Here is a 27678-nt window from a genome sequence, read left to right as displayed (position 1 = left end):
CCCCTATTCCCCCGTCCCCGTCCCACTTTGACACTCTAACCACTGGATAGAACCAATAGAGTGCCCTGTGGCAAATTGCTGTGTGCCTGCTTGTGCAGTAATCAATGTAATATTTTTTTTAGAAGGAAGAGGCAGGAGATCAGGGGTACAGCACAGAAAGCTTAAGGCTCAGGTCCTCTGGACTGGCAACACCCTTAACTCCAGCTCTCCCAGATACAACTCTGTCTCTCAATTCATTCAGCCCCAATGCTCCTCCTGGTTTCATTCTACTGTAATGTTGCCATAGCTGGTTGCAATCACTTTTGGCCAAACAGTAAGAATATAAGATTTCAAGGATAGTTATATCTTAATAATTCTGTATTTAGTACAGTTGCGTTTTTCAAGTATATGCATGGGTTAAACTACAGATATTTTTGTACCTGTTTATAGAAATATTTATATATCACCAACTACAATAAGTAGTTATTTCTTTGACATCAGATGTCAAAGAAATTAACAACTATCTGATGTTTAGAAGACATCTGAAGGCAGCCCTGTTTAGGGAAGTTTTTAATGACTGATGTTTTAATGTATTTTTATTCTTTTGTTGGAAGCCGCCCAGAGTGGCTGGAGAAACCCAGCCAGATGGGCGGGGTATAAATAATTATTATTATTTATTATTAGTAGTAGTAGTAGTAGTATTATTATTATTAGTCTCAAGGTGATGTACGCGAGTATAAAAACACATAAATCCAATATCAAAATATAGCACAGCATCCATTAGAAACTTTTTAGCAATTATCAAATATACACAACACAGCTCAAATATGCATAACAAAGTATGCATTATGGTATATCCCTCCATCCATCCATTCATTCACTTTATCTCCCTTCCTCCCAAAGGAGCCCAGGGAAGCAAACAAGTGACAAAACAATAAAAACCATGTTTAACACAACTTGGAATCAATTGCAATCCAGGTTCAGATCATGAAAGATCTCTACTTATAAGGCTTGTTGGAAGAGGAAAGTCTTTAGTAGGAACTGAAAAGACAGCAGACATGGCACCTGTTAATATTTAACAGGTGGGAAATCCACAGAGTAGATGCTACAACACCAAAGCCCCAGTTCCTACTTTGTGCAGTACAGGCCTCCTGATAAGATATGATCAGATCCCCACAGGCAGAGTGCAGTGGGTATATAAAGGGTGAGACAATCTTTCAGGTATTGCAGATCTAGTGTTGCAGCTCATGAGACTATAACATATACAGCAATCCTTCCAGATACCATAGGCAGTTAACCTTGTATAAAAGCCTAAGACTAGCTGAAAAGAAGTAAATTGACATTCTAACAATCAAACTGATGACACAACCTTGATGGCAGAAAGTGAGGAGGAATTAAAGAACCTTTTAATGAGGGTGAAAGAGGAGAGCACAAAATATGGTCTGAAGCTCAACATCAAAAAACTAAGATCATGGCCACTGGTCCCATCACCTCCTGTCAAATAGAAGGGGAAGAAATGGAGGCAGTGAGAGATTTTACTTTCTTGGGCTCCATGATCACTGCAGATGGTGACAGCAGTCACGAAATTAGAAGGCGCCTGCTTCTTGGGAGGAAAGCAATGGCAAACCTAGACAGCATCTTAAAAAGCAGAGACATCACCTTGCTGACAAAGGTCCGTATAGTTAAAGCTATGGTTTTCCCAGTAGTCATGTATGGAAGTGAGAGCTGGACCATAAAGAAGACTGATCGCCAAAGAATTGATGCTTTCGAATTATGGTGCTGGAGGAGACTCTTGAGAGTCCCATGGACTGCAAAAAGATCAAACTTATCCATCCTTAAAGAAATCAGCCCTGAGTGCTCACTGGAAGAGCAGATCCTGAAGTTGAGGCTCCAATACTTTGGCCACCTCATGAGAAGAGAAGACTCCCTGGAAAAGACCCTGATGTTGGGAAAGATGGAAGGCACAAGGAGAAGGGGACGACAGAGGATGAGATGGTTGGACAGTGTTCTCGAAGCGACTGGCATGAGTTTGGCCAAACTGCGGGAGGCAGTGGAGGATAGGGGTGCCTGGCGTGCTCTGGTCCATGGGGTCACGAAGAGTTGGACACGACACTGAATGACTGAACAACAACAACATGCAGCGCCAACTAGTGGAAGCAAATAAAGCAGCAGGCATGTAACAGAAAAGGCATCCAGAAAGGGCTTTGCCCCATTCTGATTGGCTAAGAGAGGGCTATGTAGTTTGAAAAAAGGTATAAAACACCCAAGACTGCACTCTGAGGGTGTGCAGATAGGGAAGCTTTATTCTGCTCTGCACCTGTTGCTTTTGTCTGACAAAACCAACAAAATAATCCTTGAGAAGCTGCCTGAAGTTTCTTCTGGTCTTTTCAGGGAGCCTCTATCCTTGCTACAGTCCCAGCTGTTAAATCAGAAGTGCGTTGCGGAAGTGTTTATTATTATTATTGAATTAACTTATGTATGTAACAGGATGTTCTACACAGTGTGCTGGCTAGCTAGGCTGGATTTAATTTATCTGATCAGCAGATGGCTCCTAACTATGTTTCTTTGGAAGTGTGCCCTGCAGTGTTCCACAGAGCCTATGATGTATTGTTGTGAGTTGGCGGGTTGTGTGTGAGCAGGATGGCTGCATGAGGCTTGAGTCCCTTCTAATTCCTGAATCCAGCAAGGGTTAACATCTAATGGACGATTCCATTGCTGAATTAGCCAGGCAAGGGCCATAGTTATTGCCTAAGTACAGTCTTTAGTCTAACAGAGGAAGCTGCTCTGTGCCAGAGGGCAGATTGGTGTCCCCCTCCCTCACCTGGCTGGCGCTGAGAAAGGCAAAGCCAGAGTTGTGAGAGAGAGCTGGGATAGATGCAGGCAGAAATCAGAGAAACAGAACCATGCTTGACTTCTGCTTGAAGACAAGGCTGTGACTATGGGAGAAGCAATACCTTCTTGACAGGGTGTTAATGCTGTGAGCCCTTCCACCGCAGGCTCAGGTTGTATATATGTGTAAATAAACCATATATCATAAAGAGACAACAGTCTCTGCTGTTCCTTACTCCAAGGAAACCAAACCCTGGGTTAGCGCCTGGAACCGCTGCTGTTCAGAAGCTGGGGTGGCACAAAAAGTCTGGTAGTTGGTTTTCTCTTTGACATCTGGTGGGAGGGTGTTCCACAGGGCGGGTGCCACTACCGAGAAGGCCCTCTGCCTGGTTCCCTGTAACTTGGCTTCTCGCAGTGAGGGAACCGCCAGAAGGCCCTTGGCACTGGACCTCAGTGTCAGGGCAGAACGATGGGGGTGGAGACGCTCCTTCAGGTATACTGGACCGAGGCCGTTTAGGGCTTTAAAGGTCAGCACCAACTGAAACCTACAGACAGTACTTTATTTACCTGATGCAAACCTGATAAGCAGCTGCCAAATGCATAGTTCCCAAAGGACAATAATCACTGTGGCACAGAAAATGGCAATGACGGTTTTCAGGTCAGGCCACTATGAAGGCATACAGTGTTGTACCAGGCACCCTCTCCTGCTTTATTGGGGAGCTTATGCTCCACACATTTCCTTGTTATCAATCAGCTATTAACTACATCTGTGACCTTTAATGACAGCTGCTTAGCCCTTGTTCCATCTTAAAGAGGCTACATACTCAACTCCTTTTTCCTTCAGGCCACTTTCAAAGTCAATAACGCTGTTGCAGTCCAAACAGAAAATTCCGGTTTTGAGTTCATAAAGCAGCCATGAAAACATATTTACATTTTAGTCTTACATTTCCTTCACACTAACTGAAAGCATTTTGCAATTATTGATAAAACTGTGAAATCATATGGCAGTTGTGCAAGCTGTGCAAACACAGAAACCTGGATTTGTGAATAAATTATATTAAAAAAGGAGGGGCTTTTAGCTTTACCCAAAGAAAATAGTTGGCATTCACTAAATTTTACCTGAATTGAAACTGAAGGTTAATTCGAATTTGAAGATTCCTGCTCAGTTGAAATATCCACAGGGATGTTTGGGTGGGAGTCATTCAAAATAATTACAGTAAGGGCCAAACTACACACATTATGTTGACTGTGATGGTGTGTCATTCTGTTAAAAATGTTAAGGAGCAACTATGAGGAGTGATCAGGGTTGGACCCAGAGGAAGATTCCACTTAAAAGCAAAAACCATCTTCGGAACAGTGTGTTTTCCCAGGACCACAACAAGGAATGAAAGGGTTACATTCTTCTCCAGACCCCAGGGGCGTCGTAGGGGAGGGGCGGTGGGGGCGGGACGCCCCCACTGACAGGGTGATAAGCGGTGCGTGGGGGTGACAAGCGGCGCCTCCCGCCACTCCCACGCGCCGCCGCTCCCTCCGTCACCCCGGAAGCAGCAGCGCTGCATGGACGGGGTGCTCGCGAGCACCCCGTCCATGCAGCGCTGCTGCTCCCGGGTGACCGGTGGTGCGTGGGGAGTGGCAGGAGGGGCCGCCGCTTGTCACCCCCACGCACCGCCGCGCTCCGTCGCCATGGGAGCAGCAGCGCACAGTGCTCCTGGGGCGACGGACGAACAGCGGCCAAGCGGGCGGGGAAGTGAAGCCAGCGCTTGAACGCGCCGCTTCATTTTTTTTTTCTCCCCTTTCGGCTGGCTGGGCTGTGTAGTCGCAGCCCAGCCAACGGCGAAAGAAGCAGCCGAAAGGGGCGAAAAAAGGAAGCAAAGCGGAAGCAAAGCCCTTTCGGCTTCTTTCGGCGCTGGCTGGGCTGCAGAGTCACAGCCCAGCTAGCGCTGAAAGAGAAAGCGGCGAGGAAGCAAAGCCGGCGCTTAAACGCGCCGCTTTGCTTCCTTTTTTCTCCCCTTTCGGCGCTGGCTGGGCTGTGACTCTGCAGCCCAGCCAGCGCCGAAAGAGGCGAAAAAAGGAAGCAAAGCGGCGCGTTTAAGCACCGGCTTTGCTCCCCCCCTTTCCCTTTTGGCTTCTTTCGGCGCTGAAAGGGGAGAAAAAAAGGAAGCAAAGCGGCGCGTTTAAGCGCCCGCTTTGCTCCCCCCCTCCCCGCTGAAAGAGAAAGCGGGCAGGGTCCAGCAAAGCAAAGCCGGCGCTTAAACGCGCCGCTTCGCTTCCTTTTTTTCCCCTTTCGGCGCTGAAAGAAGCCGAAAGGGAAGGGGGTGTGGCATCGCGCTGGGGGCGTGGCGTCATGACGCACGCACACGTCACGATGCCCCGCCCCCAGGGGTGCCTCTTGGCTTCCCGCCCCTGCCAGACCCATTCTGTTAATTACCACACCTTCATAATGCAATTGCATTAAAACCTGCCCTTTAGATGCAAAAATGCATTCAGTTGTCACATCAGGCTAATTCACTAGCTGTGATCCTAAGACAGTTACTTAGAAGTGAATGAAATCAGTGGGACTTAATTTCCAGTTCTAAATGAGAGCAGAGGCATGGGTGCTGTTGCAGTACAACCTGCAACCAGCAGATTGCGATGACTTCAGAATAAACACTATTTACTTACTGGATAAATTTAACTGAAGCAGAATGCATTCCTAAAGCTCCAGTGAAATGTTTCCAGATGCAATCAGTACTAAGCTGCCGCCCATAATGACACCAATGCACTGTGATGAGCAGGATGGGAGGGCTTAATTCCTGTTCTACAGCCCCAACAGGATGCAGTAGTTACAGGTTGCTTTCTTGATCCTCCATGGGTGTAGCCAAGGGGAGGCAGCTGCCCCCCGCCCAAGATCAAGTAAATCAATTAAAAAAACCTGAAGTTCTGCCCTCCCCTCCAACATAAATCCTGGCAACACTCATGCCCTCCTCCTCTCTTTGCAAGGAGAGGCTCTTTGGCTATGTTTGCATTACCAGCTCAAAAGGCAGCAAGGCTGTGTTCTCCCTCACCCACTGCATTTCCAATCACATTTTCACATTATTGTACACTTCAGTAAGGTAAAAAGGTAAAGGTAAAGGACCCCTGGGTGGTTAAGTCCAGTCAAAGGTGACTATGGGATTGCGGCACTCATCTCGCTCATTTGTCCACAGACAGCTTGTGGCCAGCCTGACTAAACCGCTTCTGGCGCAATGGGACACCATGACGGAAGCCATAATGCACGGAAAGGCCATACGGAAACCGCAGTACAGTTGGATGTGCCTCCAAGTCACCTGCTGTCTGTCCACACCAGTGCTGGGAGCGCATTGGGTGCAGAGTAAACAGAAGTGTGTACACAGACTTATCAGTGAAGGAATAAAAGGAAAGCAATTCCTACCAGGCATGTTCAGCCAGCTCTTCCCTGCATATGTTGTGTGTCTGATGCAGGCCAGAGCCAATATGTGGGGAACAGACTTGTGCATGTAGCAAATGGCAAATGAGTGTTCTTCATGGCTGTGGCCAGGGCCGGATTTAGGTTTGATGAGGCTCTAAGCTACTGGTCCTGGCGTGCTCTGGTCCATGGGGTCACGAAGAGTTGGACACAACTAAACGACTAAACAACAACAAGCTACTGAAGGTAATGGGGCCCTTTAAATGTCCAGCTGTGCTTTGTCAACAACAAATTGTCACTGTTTTTGTGTTGAATATATGTTATATGGTAATATATGGACCTAATAGGTCCATACACAACACAAAACGCTGTTGCTGTATGTAGGTTTTATTTATTTGTTTTTTATTTTATTTTGGAAATGTATATCCAGGTTTTTTTTCCTTTAAATTTTTTTGGGGCCCCCAAGAGAGTGGGGCCCTAAGCTATAGCTTATTTAGCTTATACGTAAATCTGGCACTGGCTGTGGCCCATCTTTTAGTACACAAATCTCCACTAACCAGAGGAAACAATATAAATGGAAATAGAAAGAAGTTCAAATCACATCAGACCATGGATGGCGGCTAACAGATTGAGGTTGAATCCTGACAAGACAGAAGTACTGTTTTGGGGGGATAGGGGGCGGGTGGGTGTGGGGGACTCCCTGGTCCTGAATGGGGTAACTGTGCCCCTGAAGGACCAGGTGCGCAGCCTGGGAGTCATTTTGGACTCACAGCTGTCCATGGAGGCACAGGTTCATTCTGTGTCCAGGGCGGCTGTCTACCAGCTCCATCTGGTACGCAGGCTGAGACCCTACCTGCCCGCAGACTGTCTCGCCAGAGTGGTACATGCTCTAGTTATCTCCCGCTTGGACTACTGCAATGCGCTCTACGTGGGGCTACCTTTGAAGGTGACCTGGAAACTGCAATTAATCCAGAATGCGGCAGCTAGACTGGTGACTGGGAGGGGCCGCCGGGACCACATAATACCGGTCCTGAGATATCTACATTGGCTCCCAGTACGTTTCCGAGCACAATTCAAAGTGTTGGTGCTGACCTTTAAAGCCCTAAACGGCCTCGGTCCTGTATACCTGAAGGAGCGTCTCCAGCCCCATCATTCAGCCCGGACACTGAGATCCAGCGCCGAGGGCCTTCTGTCGGTTCCCTCACTGCGAGAAGCAAAACTACAGGGAACCAGGCAGAGGGCCTTCTCGGTAGTGGCACCCGCCCTGTGGAACGCCCTCCCGTCAGAAGTCAAGGGAATAAACAACTACCTGACATTCAGAAAATTCCTGAAGGCAGCCCTGTTTAGGGAAGTTTTTAAACTGTGATATTTTAAATGTATTTTAATGTTTGGTGGAAGCCGCCCAGAGTGGCTGGGGAGACCCAGCCAGATGGGCGGGGTACAAATAATAAATTATTAAATTATTATTATTATTGGTCCATTTAGCCTCCCTTCATCAGCATTCTCCTCCCCACCTTGTGTACAGTGGTGCCCCGCTAGATGAATACCTCGCTAGACGAAAAACTCGCTAGACGAATGCATTCGTCTAGCGGAAGGCTGCCCCGCAAGATGAATTTGTCAATGGGGCTGCCTCGCAAGACGAAAAAAATTATTTTTTTCGTCTAGCGAAAACCGCTATTTGCATTGGTGCTTCGCTAGATGAAAAAATCGCTAGACGAAAATACTCGCAGAACGAATTATTTTCGTCTAGCGAGGCACCACTGTATAAATATGAATAGAAAGATGAGGTGTGTGAGAAAGAGAAACGAAAGCATGGAAAGATAATAGTTGTGCATACTTTTGCATGTGAGGGAATGAACAGATGGTGTGAGGATCAGTGTAACCAGGATTTTTTTGGGGGGGGGAGCACAGGATTGTTGGAATTTTCCATTCCACCTTTAGTTACAGACTATGTCTGTTTACATCACCTTGCCGACAAAGGAGAAGGGGACGACTGAGGACGAGATGGTTGGACAGTGTTCTCGAAGCGACTAGCATGAGTTTGGCCAAACTGCGGGAGGCAGTGGAGGATAGGGGTGCCTGGCGTGCTCTGGTCCATGGGGTCACGAAGATTCGGACACGACTGAACGACTGAACAACAACAAAATGTCTGTTTACATTCCAGCACTGTTTGTTGGTGCAAGTGGAACTTCCGTTGTGTTGTTGTTGCTTTTCTCTCTGTCTCTCTCTCTCTCTCTCTCTGAAGAGATGGCAAGGAGAGAACGACATGTTTCTTTGTTTCTGATTTATAATAAATCCGTTTGTGTGGCCAGGTGGCGTCCCCCAATCCCCAGGCAGCCCCTGAGCGGAATAACGACACAAGACAACGTGCTATGGGATTAAAATTAGGCCACAACTTTATTCAGATTCAGATGTAGGGAGACCTTGGCTCAGTCATTGGGCGTTTTCCTTCCCAGCTCCCCAGGCGGGGACCTGGGTAATTTCAGGGTTATCCAGCATGTGAGGGGATTGGGCTAGCCTGGAGAACATATGTTCAAGCAGATAGCCCGCCCCCCTGTTCGCCGCCACTGGAGGGGGAGGGCAATGACAACCTCAGGGCGTATGGGCCAATGTCTCCTCCAAAGACCCCTTTAACAGGAACCCTGAGATCCAGACGCCATGGGGGCGTGGGGTCACCATCCCATGCCCCCCCTTTATGCAGATGACTAAAGGATTCCGCCCAAGGCCTGCAACCGCCAAAGTTGTGACGTATAGCTCGACAGGTATGTAAAACCTTCTATTGTGTGGGTCTGTGTTCCCTCCCCTTACCTGGCCAATCCCCCTGGCGACACCTCCCCCAGGCGGGATTGGGCAGCTGACTGTGTAGACGGAGACCACAGGTATCCAGCCTGGGAAGGCGAAGCCAGCCCGAACTACCAGGAACTGCTCTGGGATGCAGGCAGCTGCGCGCGACCATGCAAAATGTGCACCCCATTTGATGTGGGGAACGGTCATTGCTAGTATGCCTTCACAAGCCTCAAGCCTCTTTTTGTTGCGCAGTTTGCTCTGCTAAGTAAAGTGTGCCCATGTCAGCAGACTTGGGTCACTGATTTATGTCGCACCAGAGGTTGAGGGATCTTCGCTGTGTGACGACTGGAAGGAGACAATCCAGCTGGGGGCTAGCCAGCTGGCCGTTTGACCCCTGGATGCCGACAACGACACCCACCTGCCATCGTCCTCCATCTGGCTCTGCCCAGCAGATTCGGGATGAAACGTCTCAACAACAGGGTTTTTTTTATTACTTTCTTTTGACCCCAAGTGCTCAGAAAAATCTGTCAAAATCTTTCTACATTTAGTTAAGTATTTTTATTTATTTACTTGCCCCCCCTACTCCCCCCAACTACGCCCATGGGTGTGGGTGAGTGGGGAGTGGTGGCTCCAGCCCCCTCATCTTCTGGCATATATGTCCCTTGAAGAAATATATTTTCCCCCCAAGGCAAATTTGGCCTTTAGGGAATCATAGAATTGTACAGTTGGAAGGGACTCAGGGGTTCATCTAGTCCAACCTCCTGCAATGCAGGAATCTCAGCTAAAGCACAAGAACAAGATCCCTTACTCCTGATCTGCATAGACTGGATTCAGTGTTTCAGACAGGGTCTTTGCTAGGGCTGGAGATACCAGGATTTGAATCTTGAATCTTTTGCATGCAAAGTGCCTACTCTGCTGATGAGCTACTGTCCTTTCCCAAGAACCAAACAGCAAATCGGGTTCTCAGTTGGGAGAGCACGCGTTGCGGTAGGGGCTAGCAAGACACCTCCCTGGTAGCTGGGCAGGTTTGGTTAGCTGGCCACAGCTCTTATAGGTCCCTGCGAGTTGCTGAAGAGAATTGAATGTAGCAATGTTGATGGACAGCCCAGCGTCCTTTATATTGCCCTGCATGCAGGGAGATCCTCTTCTTGGCTGCGTGATTCGGATCACCTGGAACACTTGGACCGTCTGGAGGACAGTGGAGTGATCTTCTCATTGTCTGGTTAAATTTCTTTCTTTCCCCTTTCTTTCCAATCCTCCCAATCCCTTATTACTTTAATTCCCCCTTTTCCTGTTAGATTTCCCACCCCACCCCTGTCAAAGGCTTTGCCACACTGGGGGCCTGTTTGGACTCTTCCCCCTGCCCTTTGGGAAGATTCTCCCTGTGCCTGTGAGCACTGCCCGTGCATAATCCTCCTGGCTTGCCTTTCCCAATAGTGAGAGCCCCCGTATTAAATATTCAGGAAAAGTCAGAAGCCCAATGCAACTTCGTTTATTCAACAGCTCACTCCCATATTAAACAAGAAGACACTCTGAAAACCCCAGCAAAAAATGCCAGTTGCAGTTGACAGTTGACAGTGCTTGCCATTAGAACTTTCGTCCACCTACACTTCTACGATTGGTTAGAATCATAACATGTGTTAAACCCAATACATAACACCCTGTTAGGGGCTTTCTTCACACAAAGGTTTCCCCCCATTTCTCACATTTTATAATGGTGGGGTTAGTCAGAGCTATTCCTATTTGCCTGGAATCACTTTCATTAGTATTCCCAAAGGTTGGCTTTATTTTTTGGGGGGGGGGCAGCGCTGTTGGCTGAATTTTAATCTAGCCTTGGGCTGCAGAGCTATTGGGAGATTCTTTATATTGCAGCTATTGCTATTGCGAGTGTGCTTTCCTAGAGTTTTGATGTGAGCACTGTTGGGGGCTGCTTCTTTTCATTTCGTGTGGGCCTCATCATGACAAAGATCCTTAAGAGCAAGGTCTGTGAGGCCTACACAGCTTGCACGAATTGTTGTTGTTGTTCAGTCGTTCAGTCGTGTCCGACTCTTCGTGACCCCATGGACCAGAGCACGCCAGGCACGCCTATCCTTCACTGCCTCTCGCAGTTTGGCCAAACTCATGCCAGTCGCTTCGAGAACACTGTCCAACCATCTCATCCTCTGTCGTCCCCTTCTCCTTGTGCCCTCCATCTTTCCCAACATCAGGGTCTTTTCCAGGGAGTCTTCTCTTCTCATGAGGTGGCCAAAGTACTGGAGCCTCAACTTCAGGATCTGTCCTTCCAGTGAGCACTCAGGGCTGATTTCTTTAAGGGTGGATAAGTTTGATCTTTTTGCAGTCCATGGGACACTCAAGAGTCTCCTCCAGCACCATAATTCAAAAGCATCAATTCTTCGGCGATCAGCCTTCTTTATGGTCCAGCTCTCACTTCCGTACATTACTATTGGGAAAACCATAGCTTTAACTATACGGACCTTTGTCGGCAAGGTGATGTCTTTGCTTTTTAAGATGCTGTCTAGGCTTGTCATTGCTTTTCTCCCAAGAAGCAGGCGTCTTCTAATTTCGTGACTGCTGTCACCATCTGCAGTGATCATGGAACCCAAGAAAGTGAAATCTCTCACTGCCTCCATTTCTTCCCCTTCTATTTGCCAGGAGGTGATGGGACCAGTGGCCATGATCTTAGTTTTTTTGATGTTGAGCTTCAGGCCATATTTTGCGCTCTCCTCTTTCACCCTCATTAAAAGGTTCTTTAATTCCTCCTCACTTTCTGCCATCAAGGTAGTATCATCAGCATATCTGAGGTTGTTGATATTTTTTCCGGCAATCTTAATTCCGGTTTGGGATTCATCCAGTCCAGCCTTTCGCATGATGAATTCTGCATATAAGTTAAATAAGCAGGGAGACAATATACAGCCTTGTCGTACTCCTTTCCCAATTTTGAACCAATCAGTTGTTCCATATCCAGTTCTAACTGTAGCTTCTTGTCCCACATAGAGATTTCTCAGGAGACAAATGAGGTGATCCGGCACTCCCATTTCCCATGAATTATTCAAGCCTAAACCTGCTACTGTTAGCAGAAAATGGCTGAGCCTCTGTGACATGTGACTCATCCTCTCTATAAAAATGTGTCACTTTGTTTGCAGGCTCAGTAGCTCTGTGTGGGTTTGACTGCCTGAATGTCTGTGCTGTTATTGCTAATGCATCTGTGAGGCAGACAGAGTGGAGCCAGTGACTCTCTGGGCCTCATATGACACACTCATATGGTGTGCAGGGAATTCCGTTAAAGGAATCCAGGGGCTCGACATGCTTTTGTCCGAACCCCCAGTAGGGGGACAGGGCCACGCTAGAGCCCCTGGGACCCTGGGAGAGGGAGGGCTCTGCTCCTGGCCTCCTTAACTCTCCCCAGGTGGCATTCTCCCGACGCTGACTGAAAGTCAGCTCTTTCCTGGTGGACAGCTAGTCTGAACCAATGCCTACGCAACCACTCACGTAATTTGTATTTTAATAAAGTTGTGGCCTAAATTATTGTCAAAAACCCAAACAAAAATTATGTCTGTAGTGTGAATTTTTGGGGGGGGGTGACTTGGGGACCTCAACACGCAACAAAAGCACCTTATTGCAACACTAAGCACAGTGACAAAAGGAGGAAGTGTCTTGCTTTTATTTGCCAGTTATTTAGTGCCAATTATTTGAACCCTGTTGATATCTAGTGTTTCTTATCACATCTCAGACTGAGAACTTTGGACTTAGTATATAATGCAACATAGTTTAAAACTGACAAAATATTCACATCCAGCGCTTAATGTTTTTCATGGGTGTGCATCATCGACTTAGAGATTTGCCTGGATCCTACATTTCCGTTCCTGGGACACAAGCTCCACATTTATTCAGTGTGCATAGTGTGACAGCACCCATCATTTGGGAAAGTGGGGCACTTTGAAGACCATTGCATGGGCCTATGTTGATGCATAGTGACCTCCATAGTTGTCAACTTTTCCCTTTTCTTGCGAGGAATCCTATTCGGAATAAGCGAACTTCCCTTTAAAAAAGGGAAAAGTTGACAGCTATGGTGACCTCGCTTGCTTGATTGGGGAGTATATTCTTATGCCAGAAATGTGTTGTGTGTGTACACATGGATATACAATAGTACCTCGGGTTAAGTACGCTTCAGATTAAGAACTCTGCTTAAGAACAGAAATCGTGCTCTGGCAGCGCAGCGGCAGCAGGAGGTCCCATTAGCTAAAGTGGTGCTTCAGGTTAAGTACGCTTCAGGTTAAGAACGGAACTCCGGAACGAATTAAGTACTTAACCCGAGGTACCACTGTACACTTATTGCAGCAATATACTGTAGTTTACAAGCTTTCAGATGAAAGCTTGGATAGGCAATATCTTCTTCTTGTCTATTTTGTGGCATTAAGTGTGACTTCACGGGTAGCAGCATGCATGCTGCAGACCTGATTGTACACAAATACAGTGAGCAGGGATGGTGAAGAAATTTGATGTCACATTTAACGGACATTGCTGCAGAACAGCAGAGCAGCCCAGCGGTGGAAGAAGCCTCTCGGGCACCTGGAGCAGCATGCCTGGGGCGGAGCAAAGCGCCCATAGGGGCGTGGTGAGGGTGTGACGTACCACGGGGCCTCTGGAGTCTGCCTGCCTTCTCCCACTCAAGCCACCCTACAGCTGGGGGGGAGAGACAGTGGGCGGACTGTTTGGGCAGCACGGAAGGTCAGAAGGTCGGCAGTTGAAATCCCCACGATGGGGTGAGCTCCTGTTGCTCGGTCCCAGCTCCTGCCAACCTAGCAGTTTGAAAGCACGTCAAAGTGCAAGTACATAAATAGGTACCACTCCAGCGGAAAGGTAAACGGCATTTCTGCGCACTGCTCTGGTTTCACCAGAAGCGGCTAATCATGCTGGCCACATGACCCAGAAGCTGTCTGTGGACAAACGCCAGCTCCCTCAACCAGTAACGAGATGAGCGCCACAACCCCAGAGTCGTTCACGACTGAACGTAAGTGTCAGGGGTCCTTTACCTTGTGGGGCAGTTAAGTGATCTGCCCCACAATAAGTCGGCTGCAAGTATATTAAGACTGATCAAGCTCTAGCTGAGGGCTAGACTGTAAAGGATGCAGATGCAAGCACCGGTTTTTCTCCTAGCATGATGTGGCTTGTTATCAGCTTGCACTAAAATACTAATAACATGAATATTTACATCATTAAAATTCTGAAAAGTATATCTGAAGAAGTGGGGCCTTTAACTATGGTGCTTTAATACTTAATTTGGACTTCCTCTTACCACAGAAAATTCATTACATAATCATTATACATCCAGTCACTGCTGTTTTGGAAGCTTCTTATCAGATTTTTATTTTTAGGTGGGTGATTCTCATATGTGGTGTGGATGTTTTTGGTGAGTGTCTGTATTGAGGAAGCAGGTGTTTGTACATGTGCATATCTATAGCAGTGCTTTTTTCTGGGGGGACGTAGGGGTACGCATACCCTTAAACATTTTGTGAATCTAACAGGAGAAGAAACTAATTTTTTAAATAAAAAAATTGTTTCTTCTCTAGCACGGTGTATCGTCGGTTCTGTTGCTACCCCTGATGGAGGCCTCATTTCCTGTCACGGTGTTTCCCGAGTCTCAGACGGAAGCAAGCGTTTAATGTGTGAAGTAGGAGTTGGAATCTAGCATGTGATTGGTCAGTTTAGTTGTTACCACCTCCAATGGTGGCTTCATTTCCTTCCCAGTGTAATGCATGTTCTTTGTACTTTTGTCCCTTTACTGTATTATTTTTCCTGATTTGAACTATAAAATGGTGATTTTCTTGAGTAAAAATGAGAGTACCCCTAAACATTTTTTAAAAGAAAAAAGGCAATGTCTATATGAACTGTGGGCTTTGAATGAGAATGCTAATGCTGTGGGTTTTTTTAAGGCATAATGTATGTTTATTTTTTAAAATGTAAGTTGCTTGGAGATTTTTTTGGTTGAGATTCCTGCATTGCAAGGGTAGAAGACCATCAGGGTCCCATCCAACTCAACAACAACAACAACAGCAACAGCAACTTTTTAAAAATCACCAAATTAAGATAGAAATTGTCTCCCACACCCCCCACAAAGCAAGCCTCCATTGTGCTCATTTTGAAACATAATAACTAAGGGCAGGTTTGCTCTTGCAATCTTCCTGTGCAAGTCACATGAGCATAGGTACAGACAGACCTGCTGCACAAATCCCCACATGGAAAAAGGTTGTGGAAGATGGAGAAATGGTTTTTGAAGGGCTGGAACACACAGCATGGAAGCATTTTCTCAAGAATTGTCCACTGTTGTGGATGAGTAACAGGGATATACATATAGAAAGCAGAAGACTTAAGCCACATATGTGTGGACTCAAGCCATTCTCATAATTGCAATAGCACACCTCAAATAAAAATCATAATTCACATTTTACTTTGCTGCATCTAATGCTGAAATCCTATGCACACATATTTGGTAATAAATACCCATTGAAAACAGAGGCTCTCCATTTTACGGACTTGGCTGAAGGATAGATATATGTCTCAGAACCTTAGTGCAAGTGGATTAAACAACGGAACTCAACTAAAGAGTAAAAAAAAAATCCAGACTACAAATGTTGCTTGTTTCAAAGTAAACTGGAATAATTTATTTCAACATTTAAAACCAAGTTATTATTCATAATTATAAGTAGCTGCACTAGCCTGAAGGATCCTTCATTGATTACTTGATAGATAGAATTCTACTTCCTCTCTACCAAAAGATTGCTATAACAATAACTTTTGGTGTTTAGAAAGTGCATATGAAGTAGAAATTAAAATGCTCTTGTACATTGGTAGAGGAACATACCTGTATGTACATCCTATTAAATCTGCTAGACACACTTGCCATTTTATGTCCCACATATGCTATTCCCAGCCGATAATATACTTACTGACCAGAAAGCTAAAAGGCACGCAATGTCATACGGTATTTCCTGAGTATAGCTTCATATTGAGTAACGTGGCACAAATAAGGATACTTCAAAATGGTGCTTTCCCAGTAAGCAGGCTCAAAAGGAATGAGCACTACTTCCAGGAAGAGGTATCTGCAAGTGAGGGAGGTAGCACTGCCATAATCCTTCTCCCAAACAGTAATCACTGTTGGCTTTGAGTATAGGGATAGTGAACCTGTGGCTCTGCAGAGGTTGCTGGACTACAACTCCCATGCTACACGATCATTGGCCTTGCTGTCTGTGGCTGATGGGAGATGGAGTGCAACAACATCTGGAGGGCCTCATATTCACCATGCCTCACAGAGACATAATGACTTTTCCAAGGTGTGGTCAAGTTTCGTGGTCAAGTGGGGATTTGAACCCTCTCACCCAACTCTACTACACACTGAATAAATTCAGAGCAGAGGCTCTAAAATATACAGCAGACATATATGCCTTATTTATATAAATGGACTCTGCTGCAAGGTAAGTAACAAGTCCAACATAGTGCTTACAATCATCCAGCATTTCAAGAATACCATTGTGTCCTAAGTCATGACACTAACCTTTTTTTTGCACTACATTTGTATGTCCTTTAATGCAATTAGATCATATTCAATAATGAATAATAATAAACGAAGCAATAACTATGAAAAATATAAAATTTGCAATATATACTTTGGAAACCAGACAACAAATTATTCTTTATAGTTAAAAATAGATATGCACACTTTATGACTAGATTGGTTTTAAGGTGTATACAATCAGTTTTATGCAACAGCAAGGTTGCATTTGATTGCCACGTGTGGAAATCTCCCAGTTTACCCAAGAGCAATGAAAGAAAAGCCCCATAATAATGGTCTGGATTGAATTGCACATGACAATGTCACCCCAGCCTATTCATTAGCAAAACATTCTCTTTCTACTTCAAGCAAAGGATAAACGATGCACTAATGGAAGTTTCATAAATTAATGCACAGTCTTAATGATGTGATAAACAACGTCATTACAATTCAGAAATGGAAAGAATAGGTGCTAAACCTTAAGAAAATATTTGTGCTGAATTAGATCTCATCTTCCGATTCCTGGTCTCGCTCAGATGTTTTCAATAATCCAATTTCCATGGATGGAGCTTGTTTTAGTTTTGTGCGAACTACCCTGCAGAAGGGAAAACAAAGCAGAACCATTTGGGCTACATGTTCACTCGGCTAGGTGTCAGGAAATCAACACCTATTTGATATCAAACAACAAAAGAGCCTTTCTGAATGAGAAACTTATATTCCTGGTTTGACTGGTTTCCAATTATATATCCTGATACAGTGTCATATATATCTACAGGGTCCAACTATTCTAAAATACAGAAGTTTTCTCAAGTGCACAAATGAATGAGTTGCCTTCAACAGTATTTGGGGGTCATTTAAAGCAAAATCCATCCCAAAATCATATATGTCCATGCACTTCTGAAACACTCGCATATAGCTTTGCTCTTTTTAAGATATTTGTGTAAAATAGTTAATAACCCCATTATCAGCTCATCCAGGGCACTCAGCTGATTACTAAATGACTTTTCTCCCTGTGGTGTGGGCCAATATAATCTGGTGACATCAGAGACTGGAAATTTTCATTAAAATAAAACAAATGTTTCATTTCATATAATTTTTAATTGAAGTTGGCAATCTTACCTTAGTTGTTTATATATATTTGTGCTTTGCACATGAATTGCAAAGTCATTGTCATATATTCTAAGCTAGGTAGGAATCAAGTAGAGAGATGCCTATTTTATACGGGATTACCACAGTAACAATGTATACCCCAAGTCAATTTACCAACGTTTTGTCACACTTTAAAGTGCTCATGGATGGTGCCTCTACCCAATCGTCAGCTATCCCCTCCTCAATCCCCCTGTACCTGTGCCATTCAGCAGAGTCCCTCAACCCTTGGCAGAGGCAGGAAAATAACCCTCCAGCAATGCAGTGGGTGCTGGAAGTCACCTGATCTCTGGTCAGTTGTGTCACTACTGCTTACCAGGGTACAGAGTGGGAGGGGGTGTTGTGAGACTAGGACGCATGTGCTCCTACTGGTCCATTTCCACCATTCTGACCTCATCCCTCACCCTCTACCTCCTGGTAGGCAGTAGTGACGCAACTGACCTGAGGGCCAGTGAGGGGCACCACTCTGCCACTCCTATCCTTTTCAATGGCATTTCTCTGGACCCAACCCTATAATATTCTAGGGCTGGGTGCTGGCATTTCAAATAGATCCATGAGCAAAACGTTCATGCGTCTTCCCTGATCTTAAGCTTTGAGAAGAGACGGACTACAGGAAAGAGCTCACAGAGTTCAACGGACCGCTGCCTCTTTCAGAAGAAAAAGAAATGCACATTGTTCACTGCTACATAAATCGAGGAACTTTGCTTATTTCCTAGCAAGGTTGTGAGAAAACAGCAAAGCCCACTTGAGTTGTACCAATGGTTGCAGGCTGACACATGGAGGCCATTGCAGTTTCGCATTCCTCCAGAACTAGAGTAGCCAATTTGGCATAGCTGAGAATTATGTTATGTTGAACAATGCTCTAGCATTTAGTGGCAAGTTAAATGAAACTCTTCGGGATTCACTTACCAGGTGATTACAGTGTAATTCAAAGTCATTATTAGAAGTGCAAATGCATAATGCCAGCAATAGCACATGGTGATGAACATGATATTATTGTGGTCCGTTTGATTCCATTCTGGCCCCCCACTTGGAGGATAAAGTACAAATCCAATCTGTGGGTCAAAAAAAGGACATGTGGCAGATGATGGATATTTGTTGCAAAAATGTATAAAGTTTTGTTGAAATTTGAAAGAGAAGAAGAACTAATTAAAGAATACATGATTAAATGGGCAAACAAAATTGGTTATAATATACAGATGGAACAATGAGAGTATATGTGGACAAAGGGTTAAATTCACACTGTTATGATTTTAAAGAGAATTTTTATAAAATTATGCACCACTGGTCTATATTTTGAAAGATGTAAGACACACACTTATATTTTTATAATAACACCAGCCCAAAGAAAGTAACTTCACAGTTACATTTTTGAAATGCTTCTTAAATAGAAATTTACAAGCAGAAGTAAAAGAAGATAAGTCTCAATCCCAAACCTACAAAGGAGAAGGGAATGCACTGGTGAATTCTTCTATGGTACTGAACATATTTATTTAAGCTTATTTATGGAAAGCACTGCAAATGGGAGAGCTGCCTTCCCTTCTGAAACTTGTTGTGCTGTTGTGAACTCTTCCATTTGTCAAAGAAACTCTGCACCTTTTCTCTTTTTTGCCTAGATGTTTTCCTTGTCATAATACATACCCTCAAACAACAGTACTGCGCCTACAGAACTCATAACAAAGTGGCATGTACAAAGCTAAACACAGAAGATTTACCAAACAGTAGAGTTCAGAGTTTCCTTTAACTCCCTTGCCCTGAGCTTTGAAGCAAAGGTGGCTTCAATAATGGGGCAAGATATAATCCCAGAAATATGAAATTTTGCCAGAATGTGTACATTGTTATGCCACCTCTATTCAATTATTATTATTATTATTATTATTATTATTATTATTATTATTATTATTTGTATACCGCCTTTCTATCTTACGATACTCAAGGCAGTTTACAAGCAGAAGAAACACAAAAAGTACATTCATTTCAATAGGAGAAATGGTTGGTTACAAATAATGCAGCTGTCTGATCTGCAGTGCAGTATTTGAAAGACTAAGGAACAGCTCCAAACTTATCTATCTAAGGACCAGCCCTCCCATTTTTCAAATATCATCTTCCGGGCTGTCTTATTACAGCCTTTCATTTGCTCCCCACAAGTATCTCAGATAGACCAGATCCCTGTTGCAGATTGGACCAGGCATGGGGTCTGATTGATAGGATCCCTATTGGGTAGGGTGGTCTGGCTCCTCCTCTGACTCAGAGGCACGGTGTAGTGGTTAGACTCTTGGACCAGGACCTGAGAGAAGCCAGTTCAAATTTCCACAGCTGTGAAGCTCACTGGGTAACCTTGGGCCACTCACTGTCTCTCAGCCCAACTAACCTCACAAGGGTTGCTGTGGGGAGTAAATGAGGAGGGGGAAATGTGGACCACCTTGAGCTCCTTGGAGAAAAGGTGGGATATAAATGCAATAGTTAAGTACATTTCTGTTGAATGCAGGCATGAGAAAGCAGGCTTTCCTGTGAAGGCAGAAGATGAATGAAGAGGAAGGTGATGGCAGCCTTTCTCTGATGAGTACCAGGCGGCCATCAATCTAATAAAGCACAATGCCCAAGAGTGACGTAACCAGCTCCAATTTCAATGGTGACTGCCTGGTAATTAGAGGAACACCAGAAGATGGGGACAGAGCAATGGTATCAGCTCCCTAAGGATATTGCTGGCTGCTGCTGGGCCTGAAATCAAAGTTTTCTGGGAATTAACTGATTACGAAGGCAGGAAACAGAGACTCACTCACCTGCCAGAACCAGCTCCCCTGCAGTATACAAAGACTTGTTCGGAACATCTCAAGGACAATGACACCACGGAAGAAGACCTCCAAGAAGATGCAAGCAGCTCCTCCAAAGACAGCCACCAAAAGTAACTGATGAACATGGAAATCTAACATAGCTCGCCCGTGGATGTGGAAATAAAAGAGAAAACCTGGTAACAAAGAAATGAAAGGGTCTACTTTTGCTTCACGTATTAATTTACAGCACAAAATTTCTGTTACAAACTGTATTATTTTGGTTTTGTTTCAAGTAACCTATGTGTATAAAAAGGTAAAGGGACCCATGACCATTAGGTTCAGCCGCGGATGACTCTGGGGTTGCGGCGCTCATTTCGCTTTATTGGCTGAGGGAGCCAGCGTACAGCTTCCGGGTCATGTGGCCAGCATGGCAAAGCCGCTTCTGGCGAACCAGAGCAGCGCACGGAAATGCCGTTTACCTTCCTGCCGGAGCGGTACCTATTTATCTACTTGCACTTTGACGTGCTTTCGAACTGCTAGGTGGGCAAGAGCTGGGACCGAGCAACGGGAGCTCACCCCGTCGCGGGGATTCGAACCGCCGACCTTCTGATCAGCAAGCCCTAGGCTCTGTGGTTTAACCCACAGCGCCACCTGCATCCCTTAACCTATGTGTATATGCATGCATTATTTTAGTGAAGTCAAGAAGTGCTCAGGTACCTAGAATTTCAGTAGGGAGAATCCAATATCCCACCTCCCTTGGATACTAGAGGGGAGATAGCACAGGACTCCCCAAGTCTGCGGTGCTCAAGGTCAAAATAGAAACTAGATGGGATACTAATTAGCAACCATGTCAGGTTCGTGTTCCCTCTCTGTAACTAATAATAGGTGTTGGGGACTATTTTAACAGGCAACACACAGCAAAGCAGTCCAGTGGGGAAGCAATTTTTATCAGGACTTGGGCAAGAGAGGAAAAAATTAAATCTTCCCTCCATATGCTCGACACCCCCCAAACCCCCAGTTATGGCAGGAGTAGGGGGGAGTACGAAAGTGAACCCCACTATGAAAGTTTTGATGTACACATTTTCCCTCTATTTATTTGTTGAAAGATTTCTACTCTGCTTTTCAGGGCAAGACTCATCACAAGGCAGCTTACAGAACACTAGCAGCAAACAGATCGATAAAATGCAGACAAAAATATTGGGTGTGTCCTCCCCAAAGGTATTGTTCTATTTGTATACATGTTGTTCAGTCGTTCAGTCGTGTCCGACTCTTCGTGACCCCATGGACCAGAGTACGCCAGGCACGCCTATCCTTCACTGCCTCTCGCAGTTTGGCCAAACTCATGTTAGTAGCTTCAAGAACACTGTCCAACCATCTCATCCTCTGTCGTCCCCTTCTCCTTGTGCCCTCCATCTTTCCCAACATCAGGGTCTTTTCTAGGGAGTCTTCTCTTCTCATGAGGTGGCCAAAGTACTGGAGCCTCAACTTTGTATACATAATTTACATTAAATGCTGATGTATTTTCATTTCATAAATGAAAATGCATGTACATGTATGTGCTTTCCTATTTTTTAAACATTGTGGAAATATGGCAACCCTAAAGTACATGCTTCTGCAATCCTAAACATATTGTTAACTCAAAGCAGAGAGCCACACTCATCAATAAGTGTGTTAAGTTTGGGATCGCAGTATACATACACACCATGTCTGCTTAATTAACTTAAATATAAGGAGCCTTTAACCCTACTTCAAACCCCAAATCTTTAACTTTTCTATCCTGCCCTTAGTCTGCCTAATAAAGATAGAAAGCTCATTATTCAGCTCCATTAATTCTCATTCTTGACCTTTCCTTCAGCCTCTCTTTGTTGCACCCTTTCATACATGATCATACATGATGTACTTCTTTTCTAATGCAGCTTTTACCAACCTGGGGCAAAGCAGGGTTGATGGGAGTTGGCAGTCCAAAACATCTGGAGGGTACCAGGTTGGCGAGCACTGCTCTAATTGATAACCTTTTATCTTCTCATTTTTGTGTTAAGAGTTCAGAAAAGATTTTCCTCCATTAACAGTATGATGCAGTCAACTCACCTTCCACAAAAACAGCAATCGAAAGCATCATCCTGTCCAAGGCTACTGGTAATACGTTAGTGCTGTGCACCACAATGTCTACCAGCCCTGAGATGCCATAGAAAAGATACATGGTTGCATGCTGCCAGTTCATTAGGTGATCCCATTGTTTCTCTTCATAATTATACAACTTCAGATGCGGCCCATCAGGAACAAACTGCTCGGCGATCATACCTGTGCGTGAAATAATGGCAGACTGTGTCAACAACCTTCTTATTCGGTTGCTTGATTGAAGGCTAGTTAAAGCCTTTTAGCATCACTGTGGTAATGGCAGCCTTTCTCCTTGCTTACTTTGCAACAGCTGAAAATTCAGGTCAGACTTTTATGCATACCTCTTGATCTAGTCAATGCTACTGCCCACAACTCCATTTCATATGTTCTTTCTTTAGCACTATTAAGCACCTGGAACCACAGCTATGAACCCCAAAAGGAAACTTGACACCATCCTGGTAATGGACTGGATGAGAGCCAATGAACTTGAAACTCAATCCACACAAGACTGGGGCACTGTTAGTGGGTGGTTCCCTAGACAGGATGGATGGGAGGCTTCCTGCTCTTGATGGGGTTCCACTCCCTCTGAAGAAATGGGTACACAGAATGGGGATACTTCTGGATCCACTGCTGTTGCTTGAGACTCAGGTGGCCTTGGTAGCAAAAAGTGCCTTCCATCGGCTGGTGGCCCAGCTACATCCCTATCTGGACAGGGATAGCCTAACATCAGTTGTCTATGGTGTGGTAACTTCCAGGTTAGATTACTGCATCATGATGAAGACGGTTCAGAAACTTCGGTTGGTGCAGAATTCAGCGACCAGGTTGTTCACCAGGGGAAGACAATTTGAGCACATTACGCCAATCTTGGCCCGACTGCATTGGTTGCCAATTAGTATCGAGGTTCAATTTAAAGTGCTGGTTTTGACCTATAAAACCTTAAATAGCTCAGGACTGTAATACCTCAAGGACCACCATATAAACCGACCCAGAGACTGGGCAGAAGATGAATGGTGGAGACCTCATCCAGGGAGGAGGAAGGGGAAGACAATATAGATTTACAACAGGGGTTTGCGGGAGGTCACAGCTCAGAGGCAGATGAGGGGGAAAGTTGGGAAATCATGGGAGAGCCAGAGCAGAAGTTGGCTGACACGTTGTCACTAGAAAGCATTCCAGACTGTGCATCTCCCAGAACCCGGCGAGCCTTAAAAGTAGGAGAGCAAAGAGCTCGAAGACAGAGGGCACTTAGTGGCACCCGTAGAGGAGGCAACGAGAATGACGAATGAGAAAGTGGGAGAGACCGGGGGTAGAGATTCACTTGGGACAATGCCACTATCTAAGAGGCTGTGTTCTATAGCTTCTCTCTGTAAAGTTTGAAATAAAAAAGACTGTAAGAAACTTTTCCTTGTCTTTATACTTTCCTGGGCAACCAGCCAGGAGCCGCTGACTGCATCCTGACGCCGTATCACCAGCATATGAGGCCTTTCTGCGTGTACCTCCTCCATGTGAGGTCTGGTGGGCAGAAATATGAGAGTGGGCTATTTCTGTGGAGGCTCCCCACCTGTGGAATGCTCTCCCCAGTGATGCTCACTTTGAACATGGGACCTTCTACACAGAAAAAAGATGCTCTGCCACTGAGCTATGACCCTTCTCCCATTCAATGACAGACAGAATCCACACTACATTTTGTTTTACCATTAATGCATATTGTTTCAAAAATAATCATGGTTTTTATTGTTATTCATGAAGACCCAAACATCCTCAATCCTACCATTTTTATTTGGAAACACTGCTAAAGAAAATCAACTTACCAATAAGGGCAAAGGAGGCTTTGGCTATGCCTTCTGCTATTTCTAAGCGATGAAATCCTGTCTTGGAACCAATGGAAGAGTTCTTTTTCCTTCGACAGAGGTACTTCAGTGGATATTTCACAGACCACCACAGGCCAAAGATAAGGAAGAAACTCCCGGGAAGTGCATGACCTTTAAAATTTGCCATCTTTTCCTACTGCACAAAAAGATACGGCCAAAGAGTGTTCTTTAGTAAAGTGTTCCTGGGAGAAATCCATTACTTGCAGCACTAACCTAAGTTTCAGTCCGCATATAAACATATTCCTGCAGGAGGTGGCTTTACAACATTTGCTTGTCACGTGGATCCTCATTATGTTGGACAGATGCAGCTTTGGAGATGGTGGAGAGCCTAGTGTTATAATGCTTGGAAGATGTGAGCTCTCCTTTAGAGCAGGGGTGGGGAACCAGATGTGGTTGGGTCTCCTACTCTCACCAGCCCAAGTTGGCATAACCAATGCTCCAGCATAACTAGGCTGCAAGTCCTAGAACATCTGGAGAGCCACAGGTTCTCCACCCTTAAAATAATAGAATTGTAGAGTTGGAAGGGAACCCAAGGGTCATCTAGTCCGATTACAGATTCCTTTCCATTCCTCCTCAATGCTGCGATCCAAATTCCCTTTGTACCAGGCTCAGTTTTATTTTATTTTCATAGCCAGAGCCCCTGTCGGTCTCGACTGGCCTACAGAAAGCCCTAGGTGGTACATCTATTTGCCTGCCCCACCACCTTTAGCTGCTATAAGCAGCAGGGCTGTGGATGCAGCGGTGCCCCCCCCCCGCTCCATGAAGCTCCTCCACCACCACCTCATGTTCTCTAACTGTATTTTGGATTGCAGCCTAAAGCTTTTAATGAGCTGAGCAGGTCCTTGAATGTTGTTACAACATGGAAATGGCTTGTTAAATGGAAAGTAAATGCAATTAAAGTATCTGTTAACATGCAGGTTGAGTATTAATCTTTAACTAAGATTGTCATGCTCAAAATCAGCATTTTTCGCTTTTATTGCTTTATGGCCGCTAGCTATTTACCCTTGACCCTGATAGTTGGACCCATTGTCCCTATGAAAAGGCAGCGCCCACAGCGAAGTTGCAGGTAGACCAAAGAGGCAATATTTAGAGGCAACATGCAAAAAAGAAAAGCTAAGCAAATGAATATTTATTTTATGGCGGAACACAACAGCAGCTGATTCACCACCCAGATTCAAATTTCTCTACTGAAAAACAATTGTGACTGTATTGGTGAGATATGCCCTCTCTCACGACTGGCTAATTTTTGCTTTTTTAAAGAAAACTTTTGCACTTGGAGACTTGGGGAAGTTAAACAAGAAAAAGATCTTATTTTACAACAATATTAATAAAACAAGAGATGCACCAGGAGATGGAGTTATATATATATATGCTTCTTAAAATATATATATGTCAAATTCAGTGGTAGTTACAGGCTTCTAAACAAGATGATATATGTGCAACTTATATTTTCTTCTGTTCCTTAAAATAAACACTGAGGTGTTACAGGTTTGCTCTTAAAACTTTGGTTCGGAAACAAGATGGTGCTTTCTGTCAGTTCCCCAACCTTCTATAAGTCTCCCTCCTGAGCACTGGTGTAGCTAGGATTATTGTTGGGGGGCAGGCTTTTGTTAGGGGGGCAGAACCTCAGATTTGTGTTGATTTTGATTAATTTAGGGGGGCAGCTGATGTAGGATATATATTCCTTCTCTTTAACAAATATTTTCGTTGGTCAGGCTTGAATAGTCATGCCCAACATGCACTCTATAAGGTTCACATCCAGGTTTGCTTTGAATGGCCAGGCTTTTCTTCTCCTTCTTCCTGTCAGTAAATACCCAGAATAGCAAAAAAAAAAAAAATACATCCCTATTAGTTTTCTACTTTAGCCCAGGAACACATTTGCAGATTTATCTGAAGCAGGGAGAGTGGGGAGATTAGTAGCAAAGTTCAAAGGCACTCCTCGGCTATAACAAAGATTAAATTGAAAGGGAATATTTGCTGTGGTTACGCCACAGCCATTTTATATATGTTCACCTTGTGATAACCACAGAAACATCGTCAACATGAAACTAACAGGCACCGTTTGACTTGAGGAAAGGAAATTCCTACTTCCGAAAGCTTAAAACCTTCTGCTGCATATGCTGCAAACCCCAATTACCAATTCCTCTCTACTTTACATTTGTGGAAGTCCAACCTAGCACACTTTTCAGAAGGTGTATGAGGCCTCTCTGTTTGAGCTGGTCTTTGGGTCCAGGTATTAGCTGAAGAAGGCTGGGAGGAAACTAGTTAAACTAGAATAAACTCATTGATTTGTTTACTTGAGTTTTCCCTATAAATCTAAAACCTCCCATCACATGCCAGAGGTGGACATGGTCAGAGGCAAAAGTAGGTCACAAAAAGTAGGCAATAGGTTGGTTTCTTCACATTCACATACCTTACTCTATTATCTCTCCAGCCAAGCAAGAAGCATTATTAGCATTCAAGGACACATTCCAGCTAGGCAAAAAACACTCAATGAGGGTGCAAAACAGAACAGTTGAGGGGTGTGACCCATGAAAGTTTGTGTGGCTTGGGGAATTTCGAGGGCCACAAAGAGAGGTTGCATTTCACTCCCGAGTCTGAGGTTCCCCATCCCTGAGTGACAAATGGCATTTATTTGGAAAGTTGAAATGGGAACACTTCAAAGCCTGTCTGCATGATTGATAGACACTCAAACCTCGGTTGTTGAATGTAATTCGTTCCGGAAGCCAGTTTGGCTTCTGAAATGTTCGACAAGCGAGGTGCAGCTTCTGATTGGTCGCAGGAGCTTCCTGCACTCAAGGAGAAGCCGTGTTGGACGTTTGGCTTCCGAAAAGTGTTCGAAAACTGGAACACTTACTTCTGGGTTTTCAGCATTCAGGAGCCGAAACGTTCCAAAATGAAGATGTTCGGGATCTGAGGTTTGACTGTACTACTGTTGTCTTTATATGTAGCAATGTTTTTCTTTTCTTTTTGCTAGCTAGCTCTCCTTCCCTTGGTTTTTGATCTCCCTGAATGCCATTGAATTTATTCTTCTTCACAATAGACACTGCAGGTGCACAGACTAGGCAGGAAAGCTGCCCCCCCGTGCCAACAGATCAAAGCCAGCCAGTTGATGTATACTGAGCCAACAAACAGCTTGCATTCAGGAAGCAGTTATGAATGATGAACACCTTTAGTCATTTTGTCGTTTTCTTTTTGTGCCTGTTCAATGGCATTTAGATGTTA

The 27678-nt window shown here is 44.8% G+C and overlaps 1 protein-coding gene across 1 annotated transcript; it reads right to left on the bottom strand.

Moving 5' to 3' along the window:
- Nucleotides 1-16876: 16876 nt before the first annotated feature.
- On the bottom strand, nucleotides 16877-24627 carry TMEM45A (transmembrane protein 45A). The gene is made up of 5 exons (XM_033146624.1): nucleotides 24394-24627; nucleotides 22556-22768; nucleotides 20477-20661; nucleotides 18603-18748; nucleotides 16877-17142 (listed from the first exon to the last, which is right to left on the bottom strand). Exons 1-5 carry the CDS (start codon nucleotides 24578-24580, stop codon nucleotides 17049-17051), a joined length of 825 nt encoding a protein of 274 aa, XP_033002515.1. The 5' UTR covers nucleotides 24581-24627; the 3' UTR covers nucleotides 16877-17048.
- Nucleotides 24628-27678: the final 3051 nt, after the last annotated feature.

Source organism: Lacerta agilis, chromosome 4 (genome assembly GCF_009819535.1).
Source record: "Lacerta agilis isolate rLacAgi1 chromosome 4, rLacAgi1.pri, whole genome shotgun sequence".
NCBI classification, from domain to species: domain Eukaryota; kingdom Metazoa; phylum Chordata; class Lepidosauria; order Squamata; family Lacertidae; genus Lacerta; species Lacerta agilis.
The sequence above is the reverse complement of the archived record's forward strand: the minus strand, read 5'-3'. Positions and strand labels throughout refer to the sequence as shown.